Here is a 16766-nt window from a genome sequence, read left to right on the forward strand (position 1 = left end):
TCCCAAACTGTGATCCCAAAGGTGACACAACCTTAAAGCTCAGGCTTGGCAAGGAGGTCCCACGGCACATAATCTTACTTTTTTAATGAAGATGACTGAGTAAATGTATAACCACATTTGATTTAAGTTCTACGCAAGCCTTTTCATAGGTCAGACACCACAAATCACACAGATTTCTAAAAATAACTTTAAAAAAATAGGTATCCTGTGTTTTAGCAAGGAAAATACAGTCGTTGTCAGATCATGATTTGTATGAAATGCTTTGTGACTCGATCAACTACCAGCTGACCTCAGGATGCAAACCTTAGCTGGCTCTACCCCTCCTGTGGGTTTTCCACACTGTTTTTGTAGCTTTCATTTAAAATAATGTCAGCTGGAGCCTCCACTATAACCAGGTCATTGTTCTCCTGCTTCAACTGTTCCTCCAGCAGAGCTGACAATAGAAGCCGTCACTCTGGCTCTGCTTAAGTACAAAGCCATTGTCAAGTGGACCCAAGGACCTCCTGGGCTCAGGGCTTTTATCATCAGCCCCAGTGACCTACAAATATCCATCAGGGTCAACAGTGAGTAAATCACTGTCCTGTGTAACATCATCATCATAATAACTTCCTTACTATGGGGCATGTAATCTACTGAGTCTTTTACATGAATTAGTTATTCATGTAATTTTAACTTTCACAACACCTCTATGGAGCAGATACTGCAATTTTCTTTACACAGATAATGAAATCATTAAGCTAAGTGAAAGAAGCCAATCACAAAAGGCCACATAGCGTATGATTGCATTTTTAAATTATTTGTTCTAGTTTGTACTATAGTTTTGCAAGGTGTTACCACTGGGAGAAACTGGATAAAAGGCACATGGATCTCTCTCTTTTATTTATTACAACTGCATGGAATTTACAGTGATCTAAAAATACAAAATATAATTTAAAAACATACTCAATCTCTTTCCTGTTCCTTTCCTCCCCAAATAAGAATTTTTCCAGGAGCAGCATGTCCCTGTTCTTTAAATGATGTTGCTATTTCGTGGCATCTTTTACTTTTGGAAACCACAGGCCCAGTTCATTGACACTATGAATTTTTCAAGAGCTGACCAAAGTGTTGGATGCACCAAAAATGTTTATTGACTCCAAAAGGTGAAAAGAAAACCACAAAATCATTGACAAATGTTTACATATCTACAAACTATGATCCTACATCGAACAGTCAGCTGTAACTCAACTCAGCTCATATACTTCTGTGTGTGTGTGTGCATGAATGTGTGTGTGTGTGTGTGTGTGTGTGTGTGTGTGTATCATACATACTTAATATTTAATGTGGGGTTTCATGAGAATCTGAAACCCAGAGGTGACCTGGTTTGGAATCCTGTCTTTACCTCTTGTAGCTCTGTGGCTTTGGATACGTTTCTTAACTTCTTTGAGTCTCGATTTCAAAAGACCTTGAATAGCCAAAACAATCTTGAGAAAGAACAACATAGCTGGAGGAATAATGCTCCCTGACTTCAGACTACATTACAAAGCTACAGTGATCAAAACAGTATGGCACTGGCACAGAAACAGACATATAGATCAATAGAACAGGATAAGAAACCCATAAATGAACCCACACACATATGATCAATTAATCTATGACAAAGGAGGCAAGAATATTCAATGGAGAAAAGACAATCTCTTCAGTAAGTGATGCTGGAAAAACTGGACAGCTACATATAAAAGAATGAAATTAGAACATGCTCTAACACCATATACAAAAATAAACTCAAAGTGGATTAAAGACCGAAAAGTAAGACCAGAAACCATAAAACTCCTAAAGGAAAACACAGGCAGAACACTCTTTGACACAAATCATAGCAATATTTTTTTTGGATCCGTCTCCTAAAGCAAAGGAAACAAAAGCAAAAATAAGCAAATGGTACCTAATTAAACTTAAAAGCCTTTGTACAGCAAAGGAAACCATCCACAAAATGAAAAGACACTCTACAGAATGGGAGAAAATATTTGCAAATGATATGACTGATAAGGGGTTAACATCCAAAACATATACACAGCTCATACAACTCAACATCAAAAAAACAAACAACCTGATTAAAAAATGGGCAGAAGATCTGAATAGACATTTTTCCAAAGAGGAGATGCACATGGCCAACAGACACATAAAAAGATGCTCAACATCACTAATCACCAGGAAAATGCAAATCCAAACCACAGTGAGAGATCACCACACATCAGCCAGAATAGTTATCATCAAAAAGAACACAAACAACAAATGTTGATGAGGATGTGGAGAAAAGGGAACCCTCATACACCATTGGAGGGACAGTAAATCAGTGCAGTCACTGTGGAAACAGTATGAATGTTACTCAGAAAACTAAAAATAGAACTACCCAGTAATTCCACTCCTGGGCATATATCTGAAGGAAACAAGAATGCTAAATCGAAAAGATACATGTACCTGAAAACGGAAAATAGAGCTACCGTGTGACCCAGCAATCCCACTCCTGGGCAGATATCTGAAGAAAAACTTGGTTCAAAAGGATACATGCACCCCAATGTTCACTGCAGCATTATTTACAGTTGCCAAGATATGGAAGCAACCTAAGTGTCCATCAACAGATGAATGCATAAAGAAGATGTGACACACACACACACACACACACACACACACAAAATGGAATATTACTCAGCCATAAGAAAGAATGAAATCTTGCCACTTGCAAGAGCATGGATGGACTTGGAGGGTATTATGCTAAGTGAAATAAGTCAGACAGAGAAAGACAAATACTGTATGATATCCCTTAATCTAAAAAATACAAATGAATATAATAAAAAAGAAACAGACTCACAGATATAGAGAACAAATTAGCAGTTACTAGTGAGGAGAGGGAAGTAGGGAGGGGCAACATGGGTGTAGGGGATTCAGAGGTACAAACTACTATGTATAAAATTAGGGACTTCCCTGGCGGTCCACTGGTTAGGACTCCACGCTCGCACTGCAGGGGGCGCAGGTTCGATCCCTGGTCGGGGAACTACGATCCTACATGTTATGCGGCATGGCCAAAAGATAAAAATTAAATAAAATTAGCTACAATGACATATTGTACAATAGAGGGAATACAGCCAATTTTATAATAACTATAAATGGAGCATAACTTTAAAAATTGTGAATCACTATATTGTACACTTGAAATTATATAATATTGTACATCAACTATAGTACAATGAAAAAAATTATAGTACAATTTGGATATTGATAGAATTCACCAATTTTAGCTCTATTCAATGTAGAGTACTTAAAACACACACACACACACACACACACACACACACACACATTATATAATCCAGTTATATAATGGATTATAACTCACAGTGCAGTTATAATCCATTACCATGAAATAAGCCCATTTAAAGTGTACAGTTCAATTATTTTATTATATTCACAAACTGGTACAACTATCACCACTATCTAATTCCAGAACATTTTTATCAACCCAAAAAGAAATTCCCGGCCCATTAGCAGTTACTGCTCATCTCTTCCCCCACCTCCATCCCCACTAAACCTAGGCCACTACTAATCAACTTTCTGTCTCTGTGGATTTGCCTTTTCTGGACATTTCATATAAATGCAATCATATGCTATGTGGCCTTTTGTGATTGGCTTCTTTCACTTAGCTTAATGTTTCAAGGGTCATCCATCTCATAGAACATACTAGAATTTCATTCCTTTTTAAGGCTGAATAATATTTCATTGCATGGGATACAAATTTTATGTATCCATTTATCAGTCGATGGACATTTATGTCATTTCTAGTTCTTTGCTATTATGAATAATGCTGCTGTGAATACTGTTGTGTGTGTTTTTGTGTGGAGGCACATTTACTGGGTCATTTGGTAACTCGATGGAACTGCCAGACTGTTTTCTACAGCATCTGTACCATGTTTCACTCCCACCAGCAGTGTATGAGGCTTCTAATTACTCCACATTCTCACCAACGCTTATCTGTCTTTTTGATTATGGCCATCCGAGTGGGTGTGAAGTATCTCATTGTAGTTTTGATTTGCATTTTCTTAATGACTAATAATACCGAGCATCTTTTAATGTGCTTATTGCCCATTTGTATATCTTTGGGTGGAGATAGGCTACTTTTAAAAGTCCTGAAGGTACTTGATGATAAAGGGAATGTAACAATGTGTTTACTGCATTTTGATGTTGCAATAGAAGAAAAAAAATATATGTACTTACACACTCACTATTGAGACATTTTCTGAGCACCTATGATATTCCAGCTACCAGGAGGTACAGAGATAAGAAAAAACCCTACCGTCAATCATGAGAGGTGGCATGGATAAGATGTTGCAGTCAGGTTCCTGGCACTTTTATAAAGGTCTGCTTCTGACTTAACATATCATCCAGATGATTCATCTTCGTCCCTGGCAGGGGCAGAAAGCCAATGAGACAAGATCCCTGATCGCTAGTAGCTCACTGTCTAGTGGGGGAGACAAGCACAGAAAGACACCACTGCCATCCCATATGGTCAAGACAGTGGCGGTTGTCTGTCCAAAGAGGCATGGGAGCACAGAGCAGGGAGCAATTAATTCTGCTAAGCATCTAGGAAGGGTGCATAGGGGAGATGACATTTGAATTTGGTGTTAAAGGATGTCTAGAGGCTTGGCAGATGGAGAAAGCGGAAGGGTGTTCTAGGCTGGACAAAGGCATGACATCAGGGCTGATCATGAGCAGAGGCGGAGGGTGCAAAGTCAAGATGGAAGGGAGTGAGGGCCGGGCTGTGTAGAGCCGCACAAAGGAGCTTCTGTCTACACAGTGTAAATTTGGAGATTTTTTTAAAGCAGAAGAATGGTGTGATTGAATCTGAGGCTTAAGTGATCAGTGTGGGGCAGTCAGGTAGATGATTTAAGAGGCTGGCAAACTCTCTAAAGGGTCAAATAGTAAACATTTTTTGCCTTGACAAAATATGATCTTCATCCCAGCTTCTCAGCTCCACTATTGTAGCGTGAAAGCAGCCATAGACAATACTTACATGTATAAGCCTGGCTGTGTCCAAATACAGCTCATTTACAAAACAAGGCAGAGTCTATTTGCACGGTTTACTGACTGCTAGATTAGGCCAAGGGAAGAATGAAAGTAAGTAGGCCCCTGACTATCCAGAAGTTCTCTTATTGGTGGTGAAAATCAAAACCAAACTAGGGAAGTTTTTGTTTTTGTTTTAATAGATCTTTATTGGAGTATAATTGCTCACAATACTGTGTTAGCTTCTGTGGCACAACAAAGAGAATCAGCATATGCATACACATGTCCCCAAATCCCCTCCCTCTTGAGCCTCCCTCCCATCCTCCCTATCCCACTCCTCTAGGTCATCGCAAAGCACAAAGCTGATCTCCCTGTGCTATGCTGCTGCTTCCCACCAGCCAACTATTTTACATTCGGTAGTGTATATATGTCGATGCTACTCTCACTTCGCCCCAGCTTTGCTCTCCCACCCTATATCCTCAAGTCCATTCTCTACGTCTACCTCTTTATTCCTGCCCTCTAACTAGGTTCATCAGTACCATTTTTTTTTTTTTTTTAGATTCCATATATATGCGTTAGCATACGGAATTTGTTTTTCTCTTTATGACTTACTTCACTAGGTATGACAGTCTCTAGGTCCATCCACCTCACTACAAATAACTCAATTTTGTTTCTTTTTATGGCTGAGTAATATTCCATTGTATATATGTGCCACATCTTCTTTATCCATTCATCTGTCGATGGACATTTAGGTTGGTTCCTTGTCCTGGCTATTGTAAATACTGTTGCAATGAACACTGGGGTGCATGTCTCTTTTTGAATTATGGTTTTCTCAGGGTATATGCCCAGTAGTGGGATTGCTGGGTCATATGGTAGTTCTAGTTTTAGTTTTTTACAGAACCTCCATACTGTTTTCCATAGTGGTTGTATCAATTTACATTCCCACCAACAGTGTAGGAGGGTTCCCTTTTCACCACACCCTTTCCAGCATTTATTGTTTCTAGCTTTTTTGATAATAGCCATTCTGACTGGTGTGAGGTGATACCTCACTGTAGTTTTGATGTCTATTTCTCTAATAATTACTGATGTTGAGCATCTTTTCATGTTCCTCTTGGCCATCTATATGTCTTCCTCGGTGAAATGTCTATTTAGGTCTTCTGCCCATTTTTTAACAGGATTGTTTGTTTTTTTGATATTGAGCTCCATGAGCTGTTTGTATATTTTGGAGATTAATCCTTTGTCTGTTGTTTCATTTGCAAATATTTTATCCAACTCTGAGTGTTGTCTTTTTGTCTTGTTGATGGTTTCCTTTGCTGTGCAAAAGCTTTTAAGTTTAATTAAGTCCCATTTGTTTATTTTTGTTTTTATTTCTGTTACCTAGGAGGTGGGTCAAAAAAGATCTTGCTGTGGTTTATGTCAAACAGTGTTCTTCCTATGTTTTCCTCTAAAAGTTTTATAGTGTCTGGTCTTACATTTAAGTCTTTAATCCATTTTGAGTTTATTTTTGGTTATAGTGTTAGGTGTTCTACTTTTATTCTTTTACATGTAGCTGTCCAGTTTTCCCAGCACCACTTATTGAACAGACTGTCTTTTCTCCATTGTATATCCTTACCTCCTTTGTCGTAAATTAGTTGACCATATATGCGTGGGTTTATCTCTGGGCATTCTATCCTGTACCATTGATCTATATTTCTGTTTTTGTGCCAGTACCATACTGTCTTGATTACTGTAGCTTTGTGGTATAGTTTGAAGTCGGGGAGCCTGATTCCTCCAACTCCATTTTTCTTTCTCAAGATTGCTTTGGCTATTCAGGTCTTTTGTGTTTCCATACGAATTGTAAGATTTTTTGCTCTAATTCTGTGAAGAATGCCATTGGTAGTTTGATAGGAATTGCAGTGAATCTGTAGATTGCTTTGGGTAGTATAGTCATTTTCACAATATTGATTCTTCCAATCCAAGAACATGGTATATATCTCCAACTGTTTATGTCATCTTTGATTTCTTTCATCAGCATTTTACAGTTTTCTGAGTACAAGTCTTTCGCCTCCTTAGGCAGGTTTATTCCTAGGTATTTTATTCTTCTTGTTGCAGTAGTAAATGGGAGTGTTTCCTTAATTTCTCTGATTTTTCGTTGTTGGTGTATAGGAATGCCAGAGATTTCTGTGCATTAATTTTGTATCCTGTAATCTTACCAAATTCATTGATTAGTTCTAGTAGTTTTCTAGTGGCATCTTTAGGATTCTCTATGTATAGTATCATGTCATTGGCAAACAGTGACAATTTTACTTCTTCTTTTCCAATTTGTATCCTTTTATTTCTTTTTCTTCTCTGATTGCTGTGGCTAAGACTTCCAAAACTATGTTGAATAAGAGTGGTGAGAGTGGACATCCTTGTCTTGTTCCTGATCCTAGTGGAAATGCTTTCAGTTTTTCACCATTGAGTATGATGCTTGCTGTGGGTTTGTCATATAGGGCCTTTATATGTTGAGGTACGTTCCCTCTATGCCCATTTTCTGGAGAGTTTTTATCATAAATGGGTGTTGAATTTTGTCAAAAGTTTTCCTGCATCTATTGAGATGATCATATGGTTTTTATTCCTTAATTTGTTAATGTGGTGTATCTCATTGATTGATTTGCGTATATTGAAGAATCCTTGCATCCTTGGGATAAATCCCACTTGATCATCGTGTACGATCCTTTTAATGTGCTGTTGGATTCTGTTTGCCAGTATTTTGTTCAGCATTTTTGCATCTATGTTCATCAGTGATATTGATCTATAATTTTCTTTTTTTGTGATATCTTTTTCTGGTTTTGGTATCAGGGTGATGGTGGCTTCATAGAATGAATTTGGGAGTGTTTCTCCCTCTGCAATTTTTTGGAAGAGTTTGAGAAGGATGGTTGTTAGGTCTTCTCTAAATGTTTGATAGAATTTGCCTGTGAAGCCATCTGGTCCTGGACTTTTGTTTGTTGGAAAATTTTTAATTATGGTTTCAATTTCATTACCTGTGATAGGTCTGTTTATATTTTCTAATTCTTCCTGGTTCGGTCTTGGAAAATTGTGCCTTTCCAAGAATTTGTCCATTTCTTCGTGGTTGTCCATTTTATTGGCATATAGTTGTTTGTAGTAGTCTCTTCTAATCCTTTGGATTTCTGCAGTGTCAGATGTGATTTCTCCTTCTTCATTTCTAATTTTATTGATTTGCATCCTCTCCCTTTTTTTCTTGATGAGTCTGGCTAAGGGTTTATCAATTTGGTTTATCTTCTCAAAGAACCAGCTTTTAGTTTTATTGATCTTTGCTATTGTTTTCTTCATTTCTATTTCATTTATTTCTGCTCTGATCTTTGATTTCTTTCCTTCTACTGACTTTGGGTTTTCTTTGTTCTTCTTTCTCTACCTGTTTTAACTGTAGGGTTAGATTGAGATTTTTCTTGTTTCTTGAGGTGAGATTGAATTGCTGTAAACTTCCCTCTTAGAACTGCTTTTGCTGCAACCCATAGGTTTTGGGTCTTCGTGTATTCGTTGTCATTTGTTTCTATGTATTCTTTTATTTCTTCTTTGATTTCTTCAGTGATCTCTTGGTTATTTAGTAGCGCACTGTTTAGCCTCCAGGTATTTGTGTTTTTTACAGTTTTTTCCTGTAATTGATTTCCAATCTCATAGCGTTGTGGTCAGAAAAGATGCTTGATACGATTTCAATTTTCTTAAATTTTCCGAGGCTTGATTGTGACCCAAGATGTGATCTATCCTGGAGAATGTTCCATGTGCACTTGAGAAGAAAGTGTATTCTGCCACTTTTGGGTGGAATGTTCTATAAATATTATTTAGATCTATCTGGTCTATTGTGTCATGTAAAGCTTGTGTTTCCTTACTTATTTTCTGTTTGGATGATCTGTCCATTGGTGTAAGTGGGGTGTTAAAGTTGCCTACTATTATTGTGTTACTGTCGATTTCTCCTTTCATGGCTGTTAGCATTTGCCTTATGTATTGAGGTGCTCCTATGTTGGGTGTTTATTTATAATTGTTATTATCTTCTTCTTGGATTGACCCTTTGATCATTATGTAGTGTCCCTCCTTATCTCTTGTAACAGTCTTTATTTTAAAGTCTATTTTACCTGATATGAGTATTGCTACTCCAGCTTTCTTTTGATTTCATTTGCATGGAATATCTTTTTCCATCCCTTCACTTTCAGTCTGTATGTGTCCCTAGGTCTTAAGTGGGTCTCTTGTAGACAGCATATATATGGGTTTTGTTTTTGTATCCATTCAGCCAATCTGTGTCTTTTGGTTGGGGCATTTAATCCATTTACATTCAAGGTTAATATCGATATGTATGTTCCTATGACCATTTTCTTAATTGTTTTGGGTTTGTTTTTGTGGGTCTTTTTCTTCTCTTGTGTTTCCTGCTTAGAGAAGTTTCTTTAGCATTTGTTGTAAAGCTGGTTTGGTGGTGCTGAATTCTCTCAGGTTTTGTTTGTCTGAAAAGCTTTTGACTTCTCTGTCGAATCTGAATGAGATCCTTGCTGGGTAGAGTAATCTTGGTTGTAGGTTTTTCTCTTTCATCACTTTAAGTGTATCCTGCCACTACCTTCTGGCCTGCAGAGTTTCCACTGAAAAATCAGCTGATAACGTTATGGGGATTCCTCTGCATGTTATTTTTTGTTTTTCCACAAGGGAAGTTTTAGGTGAGGCAGATGCTACCTTCAGAGTGCCAGAAGAGTCAGGTCCTCAACATGGGCTGGGCTGGAGAGTGGAACTCTGCCTCCCAGCCCCATCCAACCCTCAGCCAGCATTTGGTACGAGGCAAGGCAGAACTCCGAGGCTCTGCCAAAGCACACCATTCCTTCAGGCCACTGGAGTTCTCTGCCGGCCCCTGTGTTAGCCACGTGGGAGATATGGAGCCTAAATCAGGGACCATCCTGCCAAGGAACCACAGTCTGGGAAGAAGGAGCCTGGATAACAAGGTAGAAAGTCCTGGTGAAGCATAACTTGGTCTGGGACAGGAAGGCTTGATTCCAGGTAATTTAGAGAAGAATTTGTTCAGGGCACCCCCTGGAACCCAGAGGTGGGACGCACAGGTGGTCCTGGACCAGAGCCGGGAGCTGCATAGTTGGAAGCAGGTGCCTGTTTATTTCAGTGTCTGCTGCAGGCTTTGTAAGCCGGCTTTCTACCTCGGTGTGTGGAGGGCTCATCCATAAGCCTGGGGTGGAGACACAGAGAAAGTTTGTAAGTGGCCCTAAAAAAATAGGCAGGCTTTTCAAAAATCCGTTTAAAAGGCTCGGCCTGCTGATGAAAACTGTCAAGCTTCTTTGCTCTTGGCCGGGATTAAGTCAACCTAGGCAGTAACACTGGAATCGCACACTCACCAGTCTCTCTGATTGGCTGCTGGTGACATAATAGAAGTTCAGGAAGGTGACTGGTGGGCCAGGCACGGCTGCTGAGCCGTGAACCTAAAAAAGGAACAGGGAGTGGGGTGGGGGAGGAAAGCCACCAACCAACACATTTTAAAGCATCGGGTTCCTGTTTTAAATAATAAAGATGGTGTTCAAGATAGTGATATCTCTGCATGGTCCCTAAGGTGTACCTGGGTTCCGTTGTGTTGCTTCTGCCTCCCCCGTCCCAGGTGTCTCACCCTCTCTCTCCCTGGAGACTTGCAGGCAAGTGCCGACAGGTCCCCCTCCACTCCCAGTCCCCCTCTCCCTGCCCAAACCTGCTCTCTGCAGCCCCGAGGCGGGCAGCCCAGGCCGGCTGAGCCCCCGGGGCTTTCCCTGCTCCAGCAGCCATGCCTGCAGCGTCTCCAGCTGTGCCCTGGTGCTGGGGCAGGCAGCTTCCTTGACAAATTCTCCAACAGAGCAAAGCCACAGCGGGAGCAATGAACAGGACGAGAAGCACGAACGTGTCGGCCCAGCTGGGAGAGGACTGTTTGCTTTAACACAACAGGGGCTGGGGCCGGGCTCACCAGGGGAGTCACTGCACATCCTCTGCCCTTGGCAGGCGGCGACCAGAGGAGAAGAGAACGCAGGCAAAACAGCCGGTGGCCTCAAGGGACAGTGTGTGGGGCATTTTAGAAAGGCTCTGGGTTTGCAGAAGGGAACAGCACAACGTGGCAGGGAAGCCGTTGAGGTTGGGATTCTACCCCTGATGTGCTGCAAACTTGCTGTGTGATTTTTGGGCTCCTCTCTGAGTCTCTGTTGCCTCCCCTGTGGGATGCGGGATACAATCCAATCATCTCCAGGCCTTTTCCATCTCAGGCTTACGGAACACTGGTGTTCCAGGGGCAAAATGAGGTGTTCCCACACCAATAGTATTAACAATGCCTGGTGTTTATTAAGCTTCCTACTATGGGGCAGGTGCTGTGCCGGGGGCTTTACAGACACTAATGCTAATCTTGAGAATAATCCTGCCAAGTAGGTATCGTCTCCATTTTAGAAGAGGAAGCAGGTTCCAAGAGATTGACTAACCTGTCCACCGTCCCACAGCTAATACTCTTAATTTGAACCCGGGTCTTTCTGACTGCAAAGTCCCCCAAATATAATTATTTTTTTCCTTTTTGATTTGCTAAAAAAAAAAAAAAAAAAGCTAATGACTAGTACTTGGTCAATTTTAAGTTTTTCTCCCAGTATTTTTCTTTGATGACTACTGTCAAATAGTAGCAGAACACCCAAACCTCTTGGAAAATGAATACTGGAAATGAAATGAATGTACTGGAGACTCTTGGAAACTGGATCCTGAGGAAACCCGTCTGGAGCCTCAGCAGCTTGTCTCCTTCATGAACCAGTCTGCTTGAGGCACATCAGTGTGCAAGTTTAATCAAGCAGAACATTTCTGACCCAACTAGATGCTAAGTACATCAACGTATTCTCAGCTAAATCATGGTTCGTATGAGACATAGAAATGCAGGTGTTTCATCATCTTCTGCAAAGGAAGCTGACTTCCAGGTGCTCTGCGACTGAAAACAGGTTTGAGCACCCTGGTTCTGACTCCATGAAGGTGCAATTTACGGGCAGGAAAACTTCCTGGACGAACAGAGTGAGGGAGAGCTCTCTCAGCACCTTAGAAAACCCAGCCCTGCGAGGTGTCTGCTTCTCTTCCCTGGGAGTCAGAAGATGTCCTTTCCCTTTAAATGTGCACCTGGAAAGTTCTCTATCAAAGCAGACTGACACAGGCAGGCCCTCCACCCTGCCAACAAGAGCAGTCACTGAGATCCAGGGTGGCTGTTGACTAGCTGGCGGGGTTAGCACGGATGGAGTAGCGGGACCACGGACAGAAGGGGGGCACTTGCCATGAAGGGACCACGCGCCACAGGCCCAGGCGGTGGAGCCCGCCATCTCCTGACTCCCACAGCTGCCCTCGGACCTCACCTCTCTCCCTTTGAGGCTCAGGCCACGAGCCAGAACACTTTTCCTCTTGCTGACCTCCGACATTCGCTGCAGGCCTTGGAGCCCTGCTCACCAGCGCCCCCAGGATCACATTCCCTGCTGCTGTCCTGGCGATTTCTGACATCTACGTGCACAACTCACCCTTCAACTATGTTTCTCAGGACAGCATTGCTGTTTCAGGAAGGTGGCCAGGGTCTAATCGTTCTGCAGTCCCATCTCCACTATGTAAACTGCTACAAATTTTAAGAGACGTGTGTGCTGAGAAGTCTTAAAATAAAGTCAAGCCAGCGTGCTGGTGCAGGAATCTTAGTACAGATCCAGACTTTTACTGAACTCCTACTGAAAGCGAGGTGTTACGATGCATATTATCCCACTGGATCCTAAAGGTAAGCATTTGAACATTTACTTTTGTATTTATAGTTAATCTAGCTCTAAAAAGGGTTTGGGCATCTCTAAAAAAGCAGTTGCGGTGCTACTATGTGATGTCAGGATTAATATCACTACAGTTTTACAGATTAAAAAAAAAAACCCTGACGGGACTTCCCTGGTGGTCCAGTGGGTAGGACTCTGCACTCCCAAGGCAGGGGGCCCAGGTTCGATCCTTGGTAGGGGAACTAGATCCCGCATGCCACAACTAAGAGTCCGCATGCCGCAACTAAGAATCCGAATGCCACAACTAAATATCCCGCATGCAGCAATTAAGTCCCGACACAGCCAAATTAATTAATTAATTAAGCAATCAATTAATTAAAAAACAAACAAACCCTGAGACTTAGAATAAATGTTGTCCCCAAGGCTACATAGTAATTGGTATAATGGAAACTTGAACTTAAATCTAAGAGGTATAGTGAGAAGAACAGAGTGCAAAATGGGAATATTAACATCCACCTGGCAGGGTTATTGTAGGAAAATGATACAATTTATGTGAAGGGGAGGAGAGCAGCAGCAATGTTGCCTTCCTTCCCCTCCATCTTCAGGTTCTGAGCTCTGTCCGTTATACCACTCTGCCTCCTCATCACCGCAGGCCATCAGAGAGGATATTATACATCAGCTTTACAGTGGATAAAATACTACCACAGTCATTTAATTTGAGCTTCATGCCAACCCTTGCAAAGTAGGCATTATCCCCATTTTCCAGACGAGGAAACCCAACTTTTTAGAGGATGAATGACCTCTTGGGGCCTCTCAGCTGACAAGCAGCAGGGTTGGGATTTGAACCCCAGTCTAACGACCCCCAGAGGTCACACCTTTCCCGTTAAACCACGCACTTTCTGAGTCGATAATTAAGCTTCTAACAGCAATAAGCATAGAAGGAATATGTATTTCCTTTAGATAAATTAATACTATGTGGAAATATCATTTGGGAATTGGAAAGTAGAAACGCTTTCTCTTCTGTTCTGTGAGTAAAAAGGAAAGAGAAACTGAGAAGTGTTCCCTACATAATCGTATGTACGTACGTAATCGAGTAAAATAATCATGTAGTTTATGGTTCACACGCAAACCTGATGGAAACATAAAAATATATTTAAAAATAAAGCGTAAAAATATTCTGATAGAAACATCATAAAATATGCTTATTGCATATTTTAAAAATAAATGTATTTTACATTTATAAATGAGTTAAACATTTCTAAAACTTTCATTCTTTTGTTGGAAGAAAATCTGTTTCTTTTGTCTTGAATAAAGATATCTGGGAAACATATGTTTGTTGTTCTAGTTAAATAAAACCACTGACAGCTCTACATTTGTGGTGGCTGTGGCTGTACTCTTAATAAAAATAATGAAAATATTACCCAAGCCCCTCCCTGACCTGCTGACTTGGAAATAGGTCACCTCCCAGTGAATTCACAGTTATGTGCTTCGATTAGCATTGGATTCTGGAAGAGCTCCAAAATTTGAAAAACAAACTGCTTTCAGCATCTGGTCCTCCCAAAAAGGAAACCTTAAAATTATCTTTGAGTTATGAAGGATGCATAATAAGGTTATGTTAAACAACTAGAGTATAGTTACAAAAGAAAAACTGAAATGGAATCTCCTATACCAGGGATGGAATCAAGTCTAAATAAATATTTAAATCACAATGTAAATGCATTTGATTAAAATTTTCAATCAAGGTTTTTGGACTAAAGCATACATTGGAACCTTACTCATTTGGTTTCAATTAAGTTTTCAATATAAAAATATGTAATTGGCCAAGGAACAGGGTGTCAAAACCTCAGATCCCACAGGGCCAGGCAGGTAATATAAACCAGAGTTTGGAGAGATGAGTTCCCTCACCTGCAAAATGAGAATAATAAAAATATATGTCTCACAGCACTGTTATGAGGCTTAAGTTAGATAATGCCCGTGAAAAAGGATTCAGAGACATGTATATAGCTGTTAAGACTCTGCACAAAGAGTGGCCATTGTGTTTGTATAATCTGCTTTCTGTGAATGACATCACGATGTCCTAATAAGCTACTCTTTCTTTTACACACCCTCGACACACCCACAATCTTTCTTCTTTCCCATCTGTGATGAAGCTGATAAAATGGCACAGGAACATCTAAAAGAGGGAAGTCAAACAAAGTGGGATGTTTCTGCTTCATCATTTTCCTCAACAAACTTTTGTGAGAGCTTCCATGGGCAAGGCATGCGTGACTAGAAGAAAGGAATAGAGTTCTTACCGGGCATCCCATGAAGAGAGAACAGTCTTCATCGCACTTCAGAAAGAAACCAAGGTACAGACTGTCCGAAAAGGTCCAGGGGAGCACTGCCCAGGGGAGACATCGTGGAAGCCACAATTTTAAACTGTTCAGTGGCACATGAAAACAAAAAAAGTAGGGACTTCCCTGGCGGTCCAGTGGTTAACACTTCACCTTCCAATGTAGGGGGTGTGGGTTCAATCCCTGGTCGGGGAGCTAAGATCCCACATGCCTCATGGCCAAAAAACCAAAACAGAAAACAGAAGCAATATTGTAACAAATTCAATAAAGACTTTTAAAATGGTCCATATCAAAAAAAAAAAAAAACTTAAAAAAGTAAAAAGGAACAGGTGAAATTAGTATTAATACTAGCATTAATGATATATTTAGCCAAGGTATCCAAAATATTATCATCTCAATATACAATCAATATTAAAAATTATTCATGAGCCATCCTACATTCTTTTTTTCATGCTAAGTCTTCGAAATCTGGCATAAATTCTACACTCACATCACATCTCACTTTGGAGCGGTCATATGTCAAGGGCTCTATGGCCACATGTCTAGTGGCCACCATGCTGGACTGCACAGGTCTGTGAGATCTTTGGAGAAAACGGCTAAAAAAAGTGTTAACATATAAACAGCCAATATTTGAATGTTTGTTCTATATTACAGGGGCTCTGAGGTGTTATAGCTGAAAAGATCTGGAAGAGAGTTGTTCCAGACAACTGAAAAGGAAAGAAACTGTTCTGAAAAGCGTTGTTGCCTTGGAACACAGACCCGGCTGCCGTGCTCCAATCTGGGAGTACTCTGCAAGGCCACGCGGCCCCAGAGCTTCCCTGGAGGACCAGCGGAGGCCGCTATCAAAGCTGCATCCCAGCCCAGCTTCTCCCTCTGCCTGCCCTCGCTGCCCTCGCTTTCTTCCAGGGGCTGTTCCTCCTCCACTCTCTGATAAACCTCCTGCAGGCCAATCCCCTTCTCAGAGTCTGTTTCCCAGGGAACCCGCCTACGACTTACATCCTCAGTGCTACATCGTCCTTCTCGAGGGAAACGACTCTATCAACAGACTGAGACTTTTGCCTGCCATAGTTGCCCAAGGACATGGAGGTCTGTGGGCCTCTTGCAGGATGATTAGCTACATCTCTGCAGCAAATGAGGAAAATACGTCATCACTGCAAATCCCCTCTTAGAAGTCCCTCCAGTCTCAGGAATCGTACTTACTTCTCTAATTTCTATAAGACATTGAGAAACTTGCCACTCAGTATGCGACTGTGGTAAGACTGGATGTCATCGGACATCACGATGGGCCCCCCGTTTCGGCACTGCTGCCTCACATGTGAGGCGTGTAGATACTCAAGTCGAAGGTCCCAGCAGCTCTTCTGAGAGCACCACCGGCTCTGGGGCAGGCTGAGGAGTCCTACTCTCCAGCAGAGGGCTGGAAGCAACGTACCCAGGCATTTCTCGGCATTGCACTGGAGGGCAGCCAAACGGAGTAGGACCTCCTCTGAGTTGTCCCTGCATCCTAAGGTCTAGCTTGGCTTAGAGATGAGAGGCAGCCCTGGTTTGAGACCCTAAAACTAAACTCTAAATTCTCAGGCAAAAAAATTAAAGCCCTACTTGCTGTTCCCTGTCAACTCCTTAACTCCCACCATTCCTCTAAGGCCATCTCAAGGGA

At 41.2% G+C, this 16766-nt stretch overlaps 1 protein-coding gene across 6 annotated transcripts in view; it reads right to left on the bottom strand.

Annotated features, from left to right (window-relative positions):
• VGLL4 (vestigial like family member 4) overlaps positions 1–16766 on the bottom strand; it is a 273405-nt gene that overhangs the window by 181861 nt on the left and 74778 nt on the right. The window contains exon 8 of one of the 6 annotated variants that reach the window (XM_059940389.1): positions 9353–10228. The exons of the other annotated variants lie outside the window; for them this stretch is intronic. Coding sequence (XP_059796372.1) covers positions 10053–10228 — 176 coding nt within the window. The 3' untranslated portion in view covers positions 9353–10052. Of the gene's footprint in view, positions 1–9352; positions 10229–16766 lie in introns of those variants that run through there. 6 annotated transcript variants of the gene reach the window in all.

Source organism: Balaenoptera ricei, chromosome 11 (assembly GCF_028023285.1).
Source record: "Balaenoptera ricei isolate mBalRic1 chromosome 11, mBalRic1.hap2, whole genome shotgun sequence".
Lineage (NCBI taxonomy): Eukaryota > Metazoa > Chordata > Mammalia > Artiodactyla > Balaenopteridae > Balaenoptera > Balaenoptera ricei.